At 34.1% G+C, this 21,690-nt stretch overlaps 1 protein-coding gene across 1 annotated transcript; it reads right to left on the reverse strand.

Moving 5' to 3' along the window:
• Positions 1-342: 342 nt before the first annotated feature.
• Positions 343-1,050, reverse strand: LOC131166558 (pectinesterase 3-like). Its single transcript, XM_058125150.1, has one exon. It carries the CDS (start codon positions 1,048-1,050, stop codon positions 343-345), a length of 708 nt encoding a protein of 235 aa, XP_057981133.1.
• Between the last annotated feature and the right edge of the window lie 20,640 nt (positions 1,051-21,690).

Genomic DNA, 21,690 nt, shown 5'->3' on the forward strand with positions numbered 1-21,690 from the left:
GATAGATAAGAGCTTTGAAATAAAATGCTAAGATCGGAAAAATAAGATTTCATGCAAATGAATTATGAGTCATTATTACTTCGAATGCATTTAACTTAACAATTAAACTAAGTGTTGACAAACAAGATTAAAGATTTTTAGTAATCGTTGCATTTCAAATTTAAATTTCATTAAGAATATCCAAGTGAATAGAATATAATCATCATCAATGGTTGAAAAATAATTTGCCCCTCTTTGAGTCGCACTAGTAGAATAATATGACTCAAAAATTATGAAGGTGCCTTAAGACTTGTGCCATGGAAGGTTTGTAGTAGAATCAAAGTGGTAATCTAACCATGTATATCAAACTTTAACAAAATCCTCCCCGGTGCCAGAGATATTCGTCACAATGGCCAAGCTGTTGCTCGTGCACTCCGACGAGTTCCGCATCGCCGCCGCGGCGTCATCCACCAGCGACGACTTAATTTCGCGGAGGGCGTCCAGGCAGGTCTCGTGATTCTCGCTGGCAGCGCTCAGCCACGTCCAGACGTCCTCGCTATTAGCCGCCGATAGGATCTCGCCGGACTTCCCCGCCTCTGTCGACGAAATCGAGTCGTTCACGTAGACAACAGCATCCTCCAGCACGGTCTTGCAGACGGTGAGTGCCTTGCGGGTCCGGGGGTCGGTGGACTTTGCTGCGAGGCGGTCTGGGAGGGACGTGAGCTTGGAGAGCTCGGCGACGGCGACTTGCAGGGAGAGCTTGAAGATAACTTTGGGGTTGATGTTGTTTGGGGGGCCGAGGGCGGAGATGCTGGAGAAGCATGCGTCGGGATACGGGGTCTCTTTGCACACCGCCTTAATCGACTCTGATGGGGAGACGGAGCTCGAAGGGACGCCGTTGCCAGAGTTGCGTTTGTGAACGGGGATTCCAGCGACGGTGCCAATGAGGAGGAGGAGGGAGAAGAAGGTGACGATGAGTAGATGCTTGCTGGTTTTGTCATGGGGCTTGAAGGACTTAGCAGGGTCTATGGTAAACCCCTTGCGTGAATTGTGAAGTGGATTTAAGGCCATTTTAATTAGTGAGGGAATGCAAATGGAAAATGGAAGAAGGGGTTTGGCAGATTTTGGAATGTGTCCTTGTCTTGGGGTCCTTTTATAAGATTTGGGAGCATAGAAAAATGGGTGTTCTTCCGAAGATAAAATCATTGATTCGGAGATCAATCCGCAAAACCACAACTATTTTAAGGGTTTTTTTGTTTGTTTGTTTTTTTGTTTTGTTTTGTTTCTTGTTTCTTGTTTCTTGTTTTTATTTCTACACGAAACATATTACAAGAGTAATTATATTGTTACTTTTTTTTTTTTTTTTTGTCTAATTTCATTTAAAAAAAAAATGGGAAAAAAATATTCTAATTGTTTCATAACTTGTTGCGAGAAAATTTTAATATCAAGAAATGATTTTTTAAAATTAAATCATTCATTTTATATACAACTTTTTAAATTAAAATTACTATAAAATGATCATATGTATTTAAATATGATTAAAATAAAAATGTTCATACCTTTTTTAAAAAATAATAAATAATAATAAAAGTTAATTAAAAATAATTTTTGCTTCATGTGCAATAAGATTGTTATTGCAAAGTGAATTTCAAAACACAAAAATTAAATTGAGTAATTATAATAATTTTTATTTTTTGTTATAGTATTTTTAATGTATAATATCTTAATATCTTATAGTTAACGTATTTTAATCATACTTTTTAAAAATATTATTTGATTTAATGACAAATGAAAATTTTTTTAATTAAGTTTTTTGTTTGTTTAAGTTTTACAAATGTTAACCAAATAGGTTTCTAATTTCTAGTTTCTAGTTTTAGTTTTTGTTTCTGATATTTAATTTTCATTTCCATAATTTTTAACAATGATCCCAAATGATCTAATAGTTGTCAATTAATTTATACTAGTTAATATATCACATGCGATGCATGTGTGTAAAATATTTTTTTTATAATTTTACTAAATTATATATATATATTTAAAATCAATTAATAATATATTGTTATAAAATAGTTTACAAATATTGAAGTGCATGTCAATATTCAAATTTATTTTAAAATTAATAATTTATTTAAAAATTATAAAATATAAACATTGACATTAGGTATTATCATAACACGATGCAAATTAGGATGCAAAAAATCTTAAAAAATATAAGATACGACATAACATGGAAATCTAATTAAAATTTTGACAAATATTAAATTTTAATAGTACATAACATTATAAATAAAAAAAATTAATAAGTAAAATTTTCATTATTTTTTATTTTTTTTATGAAAATCTCAATATATGACTTCTTCCTATAAAAATATTAATAAATTTATTATAATTTATAAATTTTGATTTTATACTTGAAATTTTAGTCTTTGTTATTTTTTATTACATTCAATTAAATATTTTTTTTTAAAAAAAATGTTAGATAAATTTAATATTTATTATTTAGAAAGTGCTTCTAGGTCAATTTTCAGTTTTATTTCTAAAATTTTTAAACAATAATTCTAGAAAAAATTAGAAGAATTTACCTATAATATTTTGAGATATATGCTTTATTTAACATTTATAATACCATCATTTATTTTATTTTTTTGAATGAAATGGATTTTTTATGCCCAAATCTTGACCTATTCAAAATAAATGTTTAAATATAGATTTATATAATATTATTGACTATTTTTTTTTTTTTATAAATACTTGTCGTACTTTAAAGTGTGAATTGTTGCTTACAAAATTATTTACACTATTTTTACTTTTATACCTGATATGTACATATACTGTATTTTTTTGGCTAAATAGAGTTTCTTTTTTTTTTTAGTTCAAAATTTAATATATCTAAAATAGATTTTATAAATATAATTTAATATATTTTTTCTTAAATTTAATTTCTTTTAGAATGTTTTATATTGTTTTTATAATATAAGATATTTTTTCATATAATGATTTACTTTAATATTTTTTTTATTAATTTATTATTCTATGGATATGGATGTAGATAACTCTATATAGATGTGTGTATGTGCAGGAGTGATGAGTGTGTGGTTGTGTTGTCATGTGTATGCATATTGATTATGTGTATGTGGTGAGTGCATTTGTGTTCATGCATACTATGAGAGTGTGAGTTTCATGCATGAGAGCGTGTATGTTTGATTGTTGGCCTGTGTGTGTATGCAAGTATGCAAGGGATAAGGTGCATGCATCCACTTATGGATGTATGTATAGTTACATTCAAGTTGTTCAAACTAGTTTAGGATCAGGTCGCAATGCTTCCCAAATTCAAAGTTACATTCAAGTTATTCTGAATATTTCATATGCACATGGTAATAACTCTCAAATCTGAATAGTCACACTAAAGTTATTTTGACAACCTTGGAGGTACGTGACAATATTAGTTCCCAAATCCAAATAATTGCATTCAAATTATTCTGACTATCTCAAAGGCATGTGACATTAATAGTTCCCAAATCTAATCAGTAGTCTCATTCAAATTATTTTAATTATTTCGGAGGCATGTAACATTAGTTTCCAAATCTCAATATTCGCATCCAAGTTGTTTTCATTGTCTTAAAGGCGTATGATATTAATTCCCAAACCCAAGCAGTCGTTTTCCAAATTTATGATCTACCTTCGTGGCACGTAGTATAGCTCCCAAACCCATGGTAGTAATATTTCCATAAACTAGGACAATTCACACCTTATTCTTTAAGCTTGTTGAGTTGACTTGGAATTTCATACATCTTCGTAAATCCATATATTTTTCTTTTGTTATTATTTTATTATATAAGGTCTAATCCAAAATGGGTCTAGTCCAAAATTTATGTCTTTTCTCTTTGTAGATTTGTTACTATAGGATGCCAAAAGGGAAATCTGTCTATCATCCTAAGGTAAAAAACCTATAAAAAGAGGCAACTGTAAACACCCCGTTTTGTCCGGGACACATAATAAAAATTAGTAAAAATTTTATTTCATAAAATAAAAAATACAGAGAAATGAATTTTACATGAAAATGAAAATAAAAAAACAAAAAAAAAAGGAAAAAACAAATAAGTGGGCCAACAATCTTCAAGCTTCCAATTTGAACCTACAAAGGGAAAAATCAGTAAATTAAACATGTGAAAAAAGTGCAAATATTAGAGATAAATGCTGATTGATGAAATTAAGTGTTGATTGATTAAATCAGCATTAAGCTGCTTGAATCTCAAAACCTATAAATAAAGGCTTCTAAAAATGAGAAGGACATTCAAAGTGACACATTCACATAGACGGACAATTGCAGAGAACATACAGAAAATTGTGTGAGGAAAAGCAGAGAGTTATGATTGCAATTTAGAGTGAATTCAAAATTCGAGATAATTGCCAAAGAATTGAGGAGTTGTAAAGCAAAGTGCAGAAGAAGGAATTTAGAAGTTGTGAAATTTCAGAATCAAAATTTGGAGTCAAGGGACTTCAGGGATTTCCTGATTATAGAGTGAGTGGGTTCTGATGTTTGAGGAGAATTTAGGCAAAAGAATTGGAATAGCTTAGAGGTAAGTAGCATTTTTTTTGTTAATTTTCTGCAAAAATATTGAATTTTAAATTTAGCATTTAATTCTTTGCGTAAGACACAATATGCATAATTTAACCTAAATACCCAAAACCGTTGATCCAAATGCAACCTATAACCCATGACCCATTGGACCGGATCCAACCTGTTAACCCAAATACCCGGAAAGCCCAACTCATGATCCATGGACCCAAGACCCAGGTCTAAATTGGACCTAGGCCCATTGACTCTTGACCCTGGATCTAACCTAGAATCCAATTGGACCCATTTTTTCTCAAATTGAGCTTATTGGGCTTAGCCCAATTGGCTAGGGCCCATAAAATAAAAAGCAACCGTCAGCCCAAGCCCATTCAATTGGGCTAACCTAAGCCCAACCAAATTGGTTAATCCAAAACACAGCCTTGGTCAATTTTAACTCGTGGTTAGCCCCATTTGTTTTATAAGGAAATCTCGGAAAATTTTACCAAGAAAATTCAAAGAGAAAAGAAAGGAAAAATAAAAAAAAAAACTTCAAAAAGGCTTGTTCATCCCTTTGTCCACTGATTCACTAACTAGACCAGGCTCCCTTTTTTTGCGGTGACTTTAGTTTGGAAGAAGTGAGTCAGATTGCCCAGTCTAGGCAAAGAAAGAAGGAAAGAAAGCGACTAGAAAGACTATCCCTCATTCCATCGTCGAGAGCGGTATCGCTGAGTAGCAGCTGCCCGAGCCAGGCCCATTCCGAGAGGCTAGATCATACTAATCCGACTAATCAGACGCCTTGAGTCTGCTTGTTCTTCATTGTGCTGGAATGAAGTGTAGATATGTTGCGCCCACATAAAGTTATTCTATCATGAATTGTCATACTAAAAGAAAAATATGTAAAATCAGGAGGACTTTAAATATAGATCTCTGCCCACTTTTTCTTCTCAGGAAAAATATGTAAAAAAAAAATGAAGAAAAAAAATGTGAGAACGTAAGAGAAATAGAGAGAAAATAAAAGAAAAAGAAAGACAGAGAAAAGAGAAGGAAAATAAGAGCAGAAGACAAGAGATGAAAGAGAGTAAGAGAGAGATCCGAAAAAGAGTGAGAGAGAGATCCGAAAAAGAGTGAGAGAAATACGAGAGAGAGTAAAAGAGAAATAAAGAGAAACAGTGTTAGAATTGGTATATTCCCAAGAGGGGGGGTGAATTGGAATTTAAAACTTTTTTACCTAAGTTAATTTATTCAACAACAGTAAATACACAACCTAGGGTCAGTCTATACAATTTCCAAATGCATAGATAAGTATAATGTGGAAATTAAGTCATATACATCATTCACCCATAACATACATGTGCAGTAAGTATAAACTGTATAAATATAAACAAACACACGATATGTTATCGGGGTTCGGCCAACTGTGCCTACGTCCCCGCCTCTAGCTCGCAAGTTAGAGGATTCCACTAATAGCTCACTTAAGGGTGGAGTGACACCGTTTACAATCAGATCAAATTAACACAGGGCTGACCTCAACCTTAATCAGGTCAATTAGCGGGGCTGACCTCAACCTACACGCCTTAATAGGACGACGCAGCTAGCTTTCCTAACCGAGTCTAAGCCAATCCGGGACTATTCTAGGGCTAGTCTCCCTCTTCAGGCCCGTGCCTAAAATATACAACAAATGTGTATATAATCAAATGGTAAAGTGATTGTACTTTCGTGTAAAGCAGATATGTACCCAAATGCGCACAATAATATACACCACAATATGGTTCAATATGTAAGCTCAATGTGGTCTAAATGGTTCAACTCTCAAAGGTATTTTCCATCAGTATAATGCATACGTGAGAGTGTCAAACAAGCAATCTTTGTATCATAAGATATTCAACAAATAAGTTCACACAAAGATGTCAAGTCTCAAGCATATCAATAAGCAAGATATCTTAAGCATATAAATATTAAATTAATGTATATACTTGGTTTGCAAAAGATGTGTAATCTTTGTATTTAGCAAATAATATATGAGTGAAAGAATATTGCAATAAAAATCACTATCACACAAACAAATATCTCTTCCAATATTTTGCAAGATAAAAGCGCAATAGATATTTGGAAGCGTTTGAAAAGTTTTTGCAACCAAAAACAAATACACTCTTCTCAAGATCTTGCAATGAAGGTGTAAGCTTAGAAGATCTAACAAAGTCTTCTTAGGATAGACTTATCAACAAAGTCCCCTGAGAATCCTTTGGTTTTGTTCTCGAATAAAATCATGTCATGCAAATAAAATAAGGAGAGCAAACCTTCCCAAACACAAACTTAATCCACTTACAAATGATGTAGGAGATAATAGAAGGTAAGCTTGAGTGATTTGAGTAAGAAAATGAGTAGTATAGGGTTTTTATTTTTCATAGAATTCTTCCCTAATCAAGGTGGCTAATCCCCCTTAATTTTTTCAAATGAACTCATATATATAGACATGGAGATAATATGACCGTTAGGGACCTATTGGGTATTATTAGAAAAGTTTAATGATATTTAAAGCATTTTAACCCTATTTAAAAAATATTAACTGCGGTAAAAAATTAGGGCAACTCAAGAGGTCCAGTCGACCAGAATAGGCTCGGTCAACCAAGTCTCATACGGTTCGGTCGACCAGGGGACTTTTGAACTAAGGTCTTGGTCGACCAGGAGAAAAAGATTTCCCAATTTTCTGAGTTTCGGTCGACCAAGCCATTTTGAACGGGCTGGTTCGATCGACCAGACCGCTGGGAATTCTTCCGAGGACCCTCCGGTCGACTAGGTAGTTGGAGTACAAAAGTGTTCGGTCGACCAGATGGTCAAATGTTGACCAAGGAGGGTTTTGGTCGACCAGGTCTCATTGAACAACCTGGTTCGGTCGACCAGGTGGTCAAACTTTTGACCCAGGAGGTTTCGGTCGACTAGGGCCTTTTGAACTACCTAGTTCGGTCGACCAGATGGTCAAACTTTTGACCTAGGGAGGTTTCGGTCGACCAGGCCACAATGAATTAACTTGGCTGGTCGACCGAAAGTACATCATGTGTGCATTTCGGTCCCGTTTTGAAATATACAAGTCCTATTCAAGTGCCTAACAAACATATGTGTAAATGTGTGTGTCTTAGGGTCACTTGGGGTCCAATTTGTAGACACCGAAAAAGTCCGGTGTCGGTCGACCGAAGGGAATACCCTAAGGTCTATCTATGGTCATATTTGGTTTGTATCTGGTTTGAGCTTACATAATAAATTAAGCATGTTATGTGTGTGCTTATTACAAACCAAATACCTTAATTACTATTACAGAAAAATTTCATTACAAAAATATTACAATCAAGAGCATGAATTTGTCTTCAAGCTTTGAGCTTTCACGTGCCATTAATGATCTGCTAAAATGGACCTACACATGAACTAGATATTTATTAAATACAAGAGTATTTGTCATTATCAAAACCAGGCATGACCTATAAGGTCAACAAACAAGTAAAAAAAAATAAGAAATAGAAAGAAAAGGAAAAGAAATGGGGAAAGAAAGAAAGAAGAAAAGAAATGGAGAAAAGAGCGAGCAAACAGAGAGAGTTGCGAAGCATAGAAGAAGGAGAAAAGAGAATGGAGAAGGAAGAGAGGAGAGAGAAACAAAACGAAGGAGGAGATGGAGGAAGAAAAAATAGGCTTTTTATATGGGTGTTAGGGGGACATGTGCCACCATTTGTATGGTGCCACGTGGCATAACCAAGGTCGTATGTTCGGATAGACGTGGTGCAATCCTAACTACTCAATTTATATTTTCTCTAAATGATCAGATTTCTTCCACATCAGGATTTTGTGTCTAATATTCGGAACCACTTAGGAACTGGCATAGGGGTGATGTCAACACAGAAAGTTAAAATAAAATAAAAAAAACACGTGGCATGCTAACATCGTCGTGCTACAGTGAATTAGCCCAATCAGATTGAGCTCGATTCATATCGGTTAAACCGATTTGATTTCTGAACCACTAGTTTTATTTATTTTATTTTTATTTTAATTATTAATTAATTTTTAACTTTTGAAAATTGGAAAAATAATTTAAAAATCAGGAAATATATTTTTAAAATATCAAAAAAATAATTGAGTTACTTTGACTAAATTATAAAAAATTGAAAAATAAAAATACCAAAAAAAATGAAGAAAAATCTTTAAAAATCCTAGAAAATTTTGGAAAAATGTTGAAAAATTTTGAAAAAAATTTGGGAATGTTTTAAAGCACTTTTTTACTCAAATTTAGATGATTTTAGTTGATTTTTGCATGTGTGTGTCTCAATTATTTTAAGAAATGGTAAAGAGGTATTTCAGACCTCATATATTAGTTCTGAGAAGGGTTTATTTAACAAGATCCCGAGTTTGGAGGTCTTATTAGACATTCCTAAATCACATTATAGTTGTACTTTTCTTTTAAATTTTTATTTATTTGTTTATTTTGAAATGAGTTAATTAAAGACCATTAGATTCAATTTATGGATAATTCATAATTAATTAGGTGTCGTTTATAGAACGGGTACGTAAGGGGTGCTAAAACCTTTCTCTCGCATAACTGAACTCTCAATGCCAACTCTAGGAAAGGAGACTGAGATTACTGGTTCCTTGGCACCCTAAAATTAGTCTAGAAGACCAATCAATGAGTAGTAATTAGGTGATCTAATCGCACCTAGGTAAATAACAGGTTAGTGACGACTCCATCAAATTTTAAATATTATCACTTCTCATCATTCCGGACTCTTCTTCGAGAGATTGCAACATAACTAAAAAAGCATGGTTACCTTTGAACAACCATAGGCATGTGTCTTGTCATGATGTTCCCACGGAGCGAAAATGGTGCCACGGGGTGGGTGAAATAAAAATGTTTTAATTTTAATTTTCGTGAAAGATGGAGGGTGGAGTCGCCACTAACCTTTTGGAGTGTGGTTAGTGTAACGCCCCAACCTGGGTCGGCCAGGGAGTACTGCGTCTCTTCTCCTCCACCTGGACCAGACAACAGGGGGCGGGCCTTATCAGACTAATGACTGACCCCACAAACCAACACGTGTCCTTTTCAGTGTGTTTTGTCCTCACTCACACACTTCCTAAAAAAACTTCCTAGGAGGTCACCCATCCCAAGATTGCTCCAAGCCAAGCACGCTTAATCGTGGAGTTCTTATGGAAAGGTTCCTGAAAAGAAAGGTGCACCTTGTTGATATGGGTAGTAACATCTAATCCTTTTAAGTCTTTCATCAATGGGGTATCACAGTTAGAACACTTGATTACTACCCAATTAAGGGTAGAATTGGTCTGCGTTACCAAAGCAAGGATCGGGAGTTCGATTATGTGAGGGGAAGGTTCGAGCACCCCTTACACATCTATTTTATGAACGGTACCTAATTAATTAGAAAATTATCCCAAATTAAACTTAATATATAGTCTTTCATGTTACTCCATTAGAAAAATCACATACACAAATAGTATATAAGTATTCCCTCAGAAATAGGGTTCAGGGAGCTTAAGAAGCTCATGCCCTTTGTTTAAAATCATAGGGAACGAAAATCGAGAAAATATTGTAAAAAATAAACTCCCTAAATTTTGAAATTTTGTAAGGTTTTTCTAAGTATGGAATGATATTTAAGAATCTCGGGAGGGTTTTGAACTAATTTGGGATGCAAAGTGTTTTTTTTTTTTTTTTAATTAAAAAAACAAAGTTTTAGGCCTCAAAGATATTTTTTCAATTTTTCTTTAATTTTTCTGAATTTTTTTGTAGTAATTTTTTCTTATTTTTCCCAAATTTTAAGACAATTAAGTAATATGGTACAAAAATAATGTAAGAAAAATAATGAAAATTGAGTCAAAAATATTTTTAGAATTTTCTTCTAATTTTTCTAAACTTTCCATATTTTTTCTAAGTTTTTTATGATATTTTTTATTTTTTGTGAATTATTAAATGTTTAAATAATATAATACAAATAAATAATTTTTTTTAAAAAGAAACTGGTTTGAAACCTATCCAAGAAGTCAAATGGCCCGGGGGAAGTGAATGATTCATGGGGAATCGATTCGAGCCAGCTGTCAAGGCCACGCGTTAGCCATTGTGTGGCTGGAAGCGTGTAGGTGGGATCAGTCACGTGACTTGATCCTAGCCGTCCTTAAAGAACAAGGATCAAATGAATGGGAGGCAGCCACATAGCCTTCTAGACAAGTGAACGGAAACGCACCACATGTTGGCCAGTAAACGGAGGGGCATATGCAGATGAGGATCAATGACGTGGCTCAATCCTAACCGCTCCCAGAAAACACAGATCGTCCAGATAAGAGTTGATTTGCTCGGATCCGTGACATGACATGATCCGCACCATCCCAAGAAAACACAACACGAACGGCCCAGACTTGCCCGTGTATCCTTTGAATGAATGGATAACATTGCTCCACGTGTCAGCATCCTGTGGCTCCAGAGTCAAACATACTTAAGCTGGATTTTTTTTAATTTTTTCTCATTTTCATTCTCCCTCTCTCAAAGCACTCTCCCTCTTCTCTTTTCTCTCTTCTCTGCAACTTCCCGAGTGAAACCCTAGCTCTCCAACCGAAGCTTTCCCCTCTCAATTCTTCTTTGAAACCCTTGAAGCACTAACTCTACCTGCGAATCCCCCTCACTAATCTCTTCTCTCTCTCTCTAGTTGTCCCTTCTCAAGCTTCGATTCTCTCTTCTCTACAACTTCTTTTTCTTCTCCCTTCTCTCTACAACTCTAAACCTCGAACCCTAGATATGCTAATCTCTCAAGCTAGCTTTCTATAACTCTTCGAGGCTCTAACCTCTAAAACTCTCTCCCTCGAACTCTCCTGAAAGCTCAAGACTCCTCTACAACCCTAAAGATGAAACCCTAAATCCACCCGCAAACCCCTCTTTGCTCTTTATCCTCTCTTCTCTCCTCTTTCTATGTCTCTGTCTCAAACCTTGGTTCTCTCTGCAACTCCTTTACCTTTTCAACTTCTTCCTAACGAAACCCTAATCTCATCTTTCCTCTCGCAAAGGGGGGAGGTCTCTTGAACACCCTAGATGTAGTGCCCCGAACCCTTAAACCTGGGTCCGGTGAGTTATACCTGATAAAATCCTTGATAATCCATAATCCATAATATATGCAGCGAAAATATAACCATAATCTTCATATAACATAATACCAGAGTTTACTAATTCTAATTACCAACCATAATAAATTAATCATCCACCAGTATTCAAATATATGCATGTCTCCAAACCATTATTCACTAATACCAGTATGTTTCACAACTATCCTTTCATAACTGACTTAAAACATAAATTATAAAACATAAAATATACATATTAAAATTAACATAAAGATATACCATTTTTCTTATATCTTCCAAAAATGTTATAAAATCTCAAGCTCTTAAGTTCGATCCTGAGAAATCCTGAAAAAAAATGAATTCATATTCGGGTGAGACACATCTCAGTAAGGGAAGAAACAATATATTAAAACAGTGCGTGGCCAATATGAGTTTATAAATAACATATTATTTAACATTTGAAAATCGTTAATATAATTTCTGAAATCATACCCCGAACCTAATCAAACACATGCAAATGTTTAACCCACGAGATTACCCGAGGATAGGGATGATTACCCATCTGCTCTGATACCTAGGCAACCCAAAGGGCGCAGCTAAAGCATACCAGGGCACTCACTTTACTCAATAAGCCCTCAAGTGTTAAATTAATTCCGTACTCACGCATTCAACAATAGTTTACCGATAAAGGCCCTAAGGATAGGGAATTCTACCCGCCCATACAAGTAGGTTCCCTCTGCCCTAGCGCGTTATGCAGCTACTGCCACATCTGAAGTTACTAGTGCACTCGCCTTACTCAGCAAGCCCTCAGGCGAAAGGTACGCCTTGCCCAATCGTAACATGTTCTATGTACATACATACTTCTAATATCATAATACATCATTCTTTTTATCATTATTTAATCATATACATCTGTTTATATTCATGACTTAACATTGCATTGCATTTCACTTTAAGTGACTCTTTCCCATTTTACATTATTCACATTGCACATTTCATTTCCATTTCATTCATTTCCCTTTTCATTTCTTTTCATTTCATACCCAGCATCTTTCAGTTGTTATACATTTACCCAGCCACTTTCAGCTGTTTCATATTTACCTAGCCAATTTCAGCTGTGACACATTTACCCAGCCACTTTTAGCTGTGACACATTTACCCAGCCACTTTTAAATGTTTTACCCAGCATCTTTTAGCTGTTTACCCAGCATCTTTCAGCTGTTTACATGGTTACATTAACACACACAGGCAATATTGTCCATATCATATTTTATTTTCATGGTTTTACTTACTTAGCCTAAATCTCATACATTTAACATATATTTATACAGAATCTTATGCCACACAATTTAATAGTAAAATTCATACATTGCCTGTAAAATAAGCCAACCAACATTTAATGTTTATATACTAAAAATACCTTTCATTTCTTACTTAATTATCTCGAAAATATTTCCCACTTTCATCAGTTCATTTTCGCATATACATATATAATAAACAACCCTAAACTTGGAAAAAAATATAATTTAAACAGTTGGCATTTTACCCATATCGAAACATATACACGTACATATAACACAATTTATTTTTCCATTAAAATTCATAAAAATTCTAATTTAATATATATTTTTCCCCTTACCTGATTTCTTGAACTACGCCAACAGGGACTTCGAAAAATACCTGCGGCGCTCACCCGGATCCTGAATCAAAAATTTCTAACTCCAATAAATTATTCCTATATAAAATATTATTTTAATATTTCCTAGAGTCATAATTCCTAAATAAATAGATATACCCTTAAATTTAACCAAATTGCCAAATTTCCCAAATCCCACTCTTACTTTGGAGTAGGGCCTAGAAACCCCCAATTGAAAAATTACCTGCTCCAAAATGACGACAATGACGATTAGGACCCCGTGGTGGTGCCTAATCGTCGATTCAACAGTATATTTAATCAGAAATTAAGAAATTGAGGAAAAATTACCTTTCCCTAGGAGCAGTACCTAAGCCGTTCCCACGACAAATCTGCTCTAGTAGAAATGTCGGTGGCGGAGTTAGGAACCCAACGACACCTTCCGTTTCCCGATTGGTTGAATATTCATCAAGAAATGAGAGAAGAAAGAGAGACTGAGACAGAGACGGAAAGTGGAAGAAGAAGAAAGTACAGAGAGACTGAGAGAGAGCGAAGCTGAGAGATGCAGTTGATGGAATTGGATTTCAAATTAAAATCCAATCCATCTTATTACCTTTAATATCTAATATATATATATATATATCTTTATTTTAATTTTTTTTTTACTATTCTTTTATTTATTTAATTAATTTAATAATATTTAATTAATTAATTAATAATTATTCATTTTGTTTTCATACTATTTTATTTATTTATTTATTTACTATATTAATTTAATAGTGTTTAACCACTTAATTAATTAATTAATTATTATTATTATTATTTTTTTTTCGGGTTATTACACTAGATCTCATACTAGAGATCTTCTAAGTCTCTCTAAGTGAAGTTGAAGCTCCTGCTTCATCCATGGTTCGAACATGTAAGATTGAGAAGGGTAGGTACGAACCTAAACCTAGGAAAGGCCTAATAAAGACAAAAAGCTAAGTGCTTTTCCACCTTTCTCATTTTCTTTTATTTTTGGTGTGTGATGTGTGCAATGTTGATTGAATTATGGTTTTTTTGTGATGTTATGGTTGTTGTGATGATCTAGGTCTCAGATCTGGATTTGTTCAGCTAGGATTCGGTTGCAGGTCTCAAGTTGAAGACGAGTCCACTCGTCCCAACTTGATGAGTGAGTGACGGGTTGACTCTGGAGGTGGGCTGGGTGAACTTGGGTGGACTTGAGTGGGTCTTGTACGTAGGGAAGGTTTGACACGTGTTGGGTATGATCATTCAAAAGTAGGCCTGGGTTAGTGTCTGCGAAATGGGCTTGGTTAATTTAAAAAAAAAGGGCTTCGGGTGAGTTTAAAAAATGGGCTTGGTTAATGTTGACATTTTGAGTCTGTTCTCTATTTTGATACTGACAATGCACAAATTAATTATGTGTGCATTTAGCATGTGAACAGGTTTACATTTCAGTACACATAAGGTAAAAGGGAAATGGAAGCCATAAAGGACCTAAAGTACATACATCCTGGCGTTTTCCGTGAAGCTTAAAGAGCAAAGAAATGAAAAAAAATTTACTTTGTAAATTCTATTTTGTTTTTATATTTTTGTCTGTAATAATGCATAGCATGCATGGTATGAATGAAAGCTCAAATGACCGTAGACAGACCCTAGGGACCAATACTTTTCACAGAAAAACCTTTTCTTAATAACTAATCGGTTAGGGTAAAAAATTAGGGCTAAAATGAATTTGACTTAATTAAAAAGCCTCGGTCGAACACCCCTATAGCGTAATAATCACCTCGGCCAACCGACCTTCATGAACCGGAAAATCGGCCTCAAGACCGGGCAACCGAACCTACAAAGGCTCGGAAAATTGCCTTAACTAGCCAACCGACGCCATCCACAGCCGACCGAACCTGTTTCAAGTTTCAAAATTGTTGTGTGTAGTCGGTTGACTGACGTTGAAGGTTAGTCGACCGAACCTCTCAGGTTGACTTAATTTTTCAGCGCTAATCAGTCTTAATTAATTTTTCATTAAACAAATTAAAAAATGTCGTGCGTGTCCCTAACGATCAGATATTCAAGGAACTCTATATATACCCCCTCATAACTCATTTTATAATCAAGAGATTAGAGAGAAAATACTTCAAAAATATTTTTGATCTTTATTCATTTTACACTCTCCTACACTTATTATTTTGAAAAATTTCTTTTGGAGAGCATTCATTTTGGGCATTTATTTTCACACCAAAAATTCATTTATTCTCATTCACTACTTCATGTTAGAAAATATTTTTTGAGAGTAAAGTTAAAATTTCTCCACTTATTTCATCTTGATAAATTTTTTGTTGGAAAAATTTCATATTGCTGGTGAATCTTGCACATCCATTGCAAGACTTCATAAGCTTACTTGTTCTTCATTGCAAAATTATTTTGAGCTACAAACCCTTACTTTCCTTTGTGCCGTTAATTTTAATATCATTCATGGGGAAATTATTATTAGGGTTTGAATCTTTGAAGCATTCATCATAGTTGACTCTATGAGTCATATCCCGTTTTGATAATGAAAAATCTCTTTGTATCTTACCTATGCCTTGAGCTTTTGCACATGATTAACCTTAGCACTTATGGATGGTAAATATACAGGTGTTGCCATAAGGAACCAAATGCTCACATCACAAGATGGCAATTGAAGGACAAAAGGGAATGAAGACCATTTTCTTTATTGTAATTGCAATTCAAATTCTTGGGTCTGTAATAATTATGGTCTGTAATAATTGTATCTCATGCATTATAGGTATTTATGCTCAAATGGCCATAGAATGGCCATAGGACCAATACCCTCAATCTAAAATGTCATAAAATTGTTCACACTGGGTTGAAAAAGCACAGGGCCAAACTGGACATAAACACCCATTTTTGAATAGCATCGGGCGACCGACCTTTTGGCATTATAAATGCCTCGGTCGACCGACCAGACCAAAAGTCAAAAAGTTGACTAAGCCTTAGGCGACCATCCATCAATTAAACACATCATGCATGGTCAATCGACCATTAAATTTTAACTTCTTGACTGTTCTCGGCCAACCGATCCTTTAGTTCAAAAGAGCTCCGGGTGACTGAATGTCAAAAACTGGCAGACCGAACCATTCATCGGGTGACCGAACCTACGAAGACTCGAGAAATCACCTGGCTCAACTGACCGATCTTTGCCCATAGTCAACCGAACCCGAAAAGTAACTTTAAGTGTTTTTGAGTGTTCGGGCGACCGAACCTCTCGGGTTCGCATATTTTTACGGCACTAATCAGGGGTTAATTTTTATTAATCTATTTTTTCAAAATGACCGTCGTAGCCCTAATAGTAATATTTTTGAGGATATCTATATATACTCATTCATTTGTCCTGATTAGTAACTTGATTAGAAAAAATAATTAGCAAATACTCTATGAAATTCTTTGTGCTCCCATTACTTATATTCTTTCAAATCTTTCAAGATTATCACTCATTCTCCTTACACTCTCATTTGAAAAATCATCTTTGAGGGAATTATTGTTTATGACTCCTTGTTTGCAAACTAATTGCAAATTGAAAGGGAGTATGATTTCTTATTGTTGTGCATACTTTCATACATCATTTGTAACGACCTGCTTACTTAAATGGTTTTTTTTTTTTTTAAACATTGTAACAATTAACATACTCTGATACCACAACATTAACCTAAGCAGCAAGAAGCAGAATTATATAAACACATCCATAACCATTATATACAATACCAGAGTTCTGAAATGTTTTCCAATATTTACAAATATAATTGTATTCCTAAAATATTTTCAACTGGTGAGGGCTATACAAAAATGCTCCCAAAAATGATACTCACTCTCTGATAGGGCACTACAGACGCTCCTCTATTTGCGAGCCTGATCTGCTCGCCTACCTGGGTCACCTGAAAAATGTTTCAACACTGTTATGAGCCAACGCTTAGTAAGAAGAAATATGCTATTACTAGTGTGTGGCAAATGAGCTACTATATCATGAAATCTATTATCAAATAAATATATATATATATATATATGATTAAAGTACAATAATAATAAAATAATAAAAATAGTCATTAAGTTAATATCAATACAGAAGTGTTTTTCTGTAGGATCCTTGATTCCATGTTTGATGCCTAAGAAAGACCTTGTCTTAGCGAGTGCTCAGAGACCATTGCGGCTCAGTCGCTCCCTGGAGGTCGGCCTGGTCAAAATGGAATTTCATAGGATAAACAGGATAGACACTATTTGTACACGTAAATAAGTATATATACATAAAATAGTGTTTTGACAGACATAATTTGTCGAAATATATAATAAGATAATAATAATATAGGTATCATATGTGGGGCCCACAAGACTATGTGGGGTCCACATGAGTCCCGGAGCCACAAGACACTGTTTATATACGTAAATAAGTACATAAAATAATGTTTTAACTAATATAATTTGTAGAAGTATATGATAAAATAATAATATAGGTATCCTATGCGGGGCCCACAAGACTGTGTGGGGCCCACATGAGTCCCGAAGCCGTATGGAGGTTTTCACAAGTCTCAAAGCTATCCCATACTCAACCCATACCTTGCCCATCCCTTGCCCATTCTTTAATTTTTAAAAAATTATAATTTCACCCATCTCCCCACACTTTTATAAATTCCATTTCTTCCCCAAAATTTTCCTATAAATAGGGAGCTCTCAACCTTCATTTTTCACAACAATTTTCTAAGGAAGAGAAGGATTAGTGAGTGAAAGAATTTGTGGTGGAGTGAGAATTTTGAGTAAGTTCTCACTCACCCACTCTTTCCGATCTCATATCTTAAAGATAGTTATTGTGCTCGTAGCACACGGTAAAAGAAGAAGGTAAGTAAATTTTGATTATGTTAGTTTCTTTTTATTTTAAATTCATACCCGAGTTTATTTTGTACGTAAATTTTAATTATGTCAATTAGTTCCACAAAATTTTCATGAGTTTATTTTCACGCATATTTAATTATACCAGTTCTATCTTTAATATACTTGCATCTATTTTTGGGTTAAGAAATGTTCCAATCCCCTCGGGTAAATTTTCAGCATTTCTTTCTATTCAAAAATAAAATTATATATATATTTTTAACACAAAAATTGTGTGGCATGAGTTTATTTCTACGTTACATTTACATAAAAAAATGAGTAAAGATGAGATTTTCACGATATTATTTTAAATTGCATAAATGATAATAAGATGATTTTCAAACCCCTTATGGCAACGAAAGTTCAAAGTTACAGATGCTCGGTACCGCAGCTTAAAGTTTATACGGATCAGAGTGCACCCACACTGTTTATAGAGTGGTTATTTATGTTAGTGGATTTCTCCTGAGTGCACACCAGGTTCCGAACCAGGACTTAATAAGGAAAATCTCACTTAAAGTTTACGTACGTTGATTTAGTTTGGTCGGCCAGCCAGCTAAGTCCAGTCTTCGGACCGCACAACCCAGTCATGGGGGTAAACATGACTTACGACAAACAGGCCTAAGGGTGGTTTTTACAATATATGTTTATACATATTTAATTACGTGTACAAAGTTACTGATGATTTGAAGGAAAAATGTAAGAAAAGGATCATTTTGGTGCTTAAATGACGATCTAAGGAAAACGTACAAGGAAAAGTATATGTATGTTTATCATTAAATATTTTTACAGTTTTAAAGTTAAAAGTTTAATTTAACAGTTATAGTATATGATTATAAAAATTTACTGTTAAAATTGATGAAAAAGTTTTATGCAGGAATTTTTAAATTTATGTTTATTCTAAAAGCAGTTTTGAAGTTATAGTATTAAATATTGTTTTACGAAATTCTTTAAAAGCTCATTTTGGCCACACACTAATAATAATCTTATTTACTTACTGAGCGTCGTCTCACCCCAATCATATTTTATTTCAGATAACTCTGAAGGACATGTCGGAAATCAGGCTTAGCAAGCATGCGTGTGGGGATTAGAAAAATAAAGATTAATTAGAAACATTAGTATGATTTCAGATATTTACGTTTGTGTAATTTTCTTCTTTTGAAATAAGTGATTGTAACATGAATAATTAGCGCTCTGGTTTAATAAAAATTGAGTTTATTTTGCTTCCGCTGTAAATCAGTAGTAAAAAGTTAATATCCCAGGCCCCTCGGGGTCGGGGTGTTACATTTGGTATCAGAGCAATAGGTTATAGGTTCTGTAGACTTTAAAGAAATAATTTTACCAGAGCATAGGATATAGGTTCTGCATAATCTAATATATAAATTTTATCAGAGCATAGGTATAAAATATGATTTGGGTAGGATTGAGTAGTTTAGAATATTTATTTTAGTTTGTTATATTATTATGCGTTAATAATAGATTTATGATTTTAAAATAACATTTGATCATTATTTAAGAATGGATCCTAAAGATAGTAGCATTTGAGGAAATGAGATTTACATGAAGGCTCCCAAAGACAGGTAATAATTATAAATTCTCTAAGAAAAATAGTACTATTATTGAAGACACGTTAATTAATTTAAATATGTTATTTATGTTTGTAGAAACACGTACCCATATTGATGATTCATAATTAATTGTCAAATGCAATTAATAATTTAAAATTTTTTTTATATATAAATATAATAATAATATCTGAGATTTAATTATTTTTACTGTTGTTATTTTTACTAAATTTATAAGAAATAACCTATTAGACCCTACGGAATTTAGAAGTGCTACACATACAAATAGATATGAACAAATGGTCTATTATGAAATCTGAATTTACCCAAAATTTCTTTGCATGTATAAGTTGGATATGAATATGTATTTTTACATTACATATTCAGTTATCAACAAAACATTCAAGCTTAATTTAGGAATATATATTTTGACAAAATCTTTAATTTTTATTTCGTATTAGTATATAAGGAATTAAATATCATTTAAATATTACTTATTATATTTAAATTCAATATATATATAATCCCTTAGCATGTGCAAGTTAAATATGTATATCTATTTTTTTTTCCCATTACATATTCAATTTCCATCAAGTATCCAAGTTTAATTTAGGAGTACAAATTTTGATGAAATTTTTAATTTTGTATAAATTTATAAAAGTTAATACAACTTAAAATTTTCTATATATATATATATATATATATATATATATTTTTATGAAAGCAATATAAAAATTTACTAATTTCCTTCAAATAACTAACCAATGTCAAATCATCAATCGGCTAAACATGCACAACATTTATTTGATCTAATAATAATAATAATAATAATACTAATGTTAATGGAATATATATATATAAGGGGTACTCTTGTAGTTCTAAAAAAAAAAAAAAGGGGGCCTCATGGGTGGAAATCATCGGCTATAGCTCACTTACCCCCGAAGCAAGGTCAAGGCATGAGACCACTTGGGCGTAGTGGGGACTCGAACCCGCGATCACATGGATGCACGGCCGGTTCCTTACCACTAGGCCACCCACCCAAGTGGTGATCTAAGGATGAAATTAATTATAGTTAAAGCATTAATAAAGATGTAAAAACATAAAAAGAACCTAGAGTTTGCAAATTTTGCAATACGTGTCACTCGCTCAATTTCCGCGACACATGTCGCTATCTCTCGATTTGTGCAAAACGCGTTGCTCAATATCTGTGACACGCGTCGCTCTCTCTCGATTCTTGTGACACACGTCGTTCTCCCTTGATTTGTGCAAAACGCGTTAATCGATATCTGTGACACGCGTCACCCCCTCTTAGTTCTCACGACACACATCGTTATCCCTCGATTTGTGCAAAATGCGTTGATTGATATCCATGACACGCGTCGCCCTCTCTTGATTCTCGTGACACATATCGTTCTCTCTCGATTTGTGCAAAATGCGTTGTTCGATATCCGTGACACACGTCGCTCTCTCTCGATTTCCACAACACGCGGTCATCCCCTTATAAAAAGGGTACGCCCTCCTCGAACTCTAAGCATCACAGTTTTCTATCATCTTGAACAATCACATTTCGGTTTGTAGTGATTAGCTCTTCCCAACTTGTCTCTTAGTTGTCTCATTACTCGAAAATGTTGCCAAATCACCCAACTCCCGAAGTTGCTGAGAGCAGCACTAGATCGTCGATTCAAAGATGGAAACCCGGTAAGGCACAGCTGGAGATTCTAGAGGAGGTCTTCCACAACAGTCAAGGGGAACTCCCTTCAGTGGAGCAGACTATCTTGCTTGCAGCACAACTCCGACGGTATGGTCCAATCGAGCCGAAAAATATACGCTTTTGGTTTGAGAACCGTAGGCGTAGGCGGGGATCAGTTGGAGAAGCCACTATCTCAACTACTGCCCCAACAATTCTCCATATTACCTCCTCCGCCACTACCGACCCAAGCAGT

This window comes from Malania oleifera, chromosome 10 (genome assembly GCF_029873635.1).
Source record: "Malania oleifera isolate guangnan ecotype guangnan chromosome 10, ASM2987363v1, whole genome shotgun sequence".
NCBI classification, from domain to species: Eukaryota; Viridiplantae; Streptophyta; class Magnoliopsida; order Santalales; family Ximeniaceae; genus Malania; species Malania oleifera.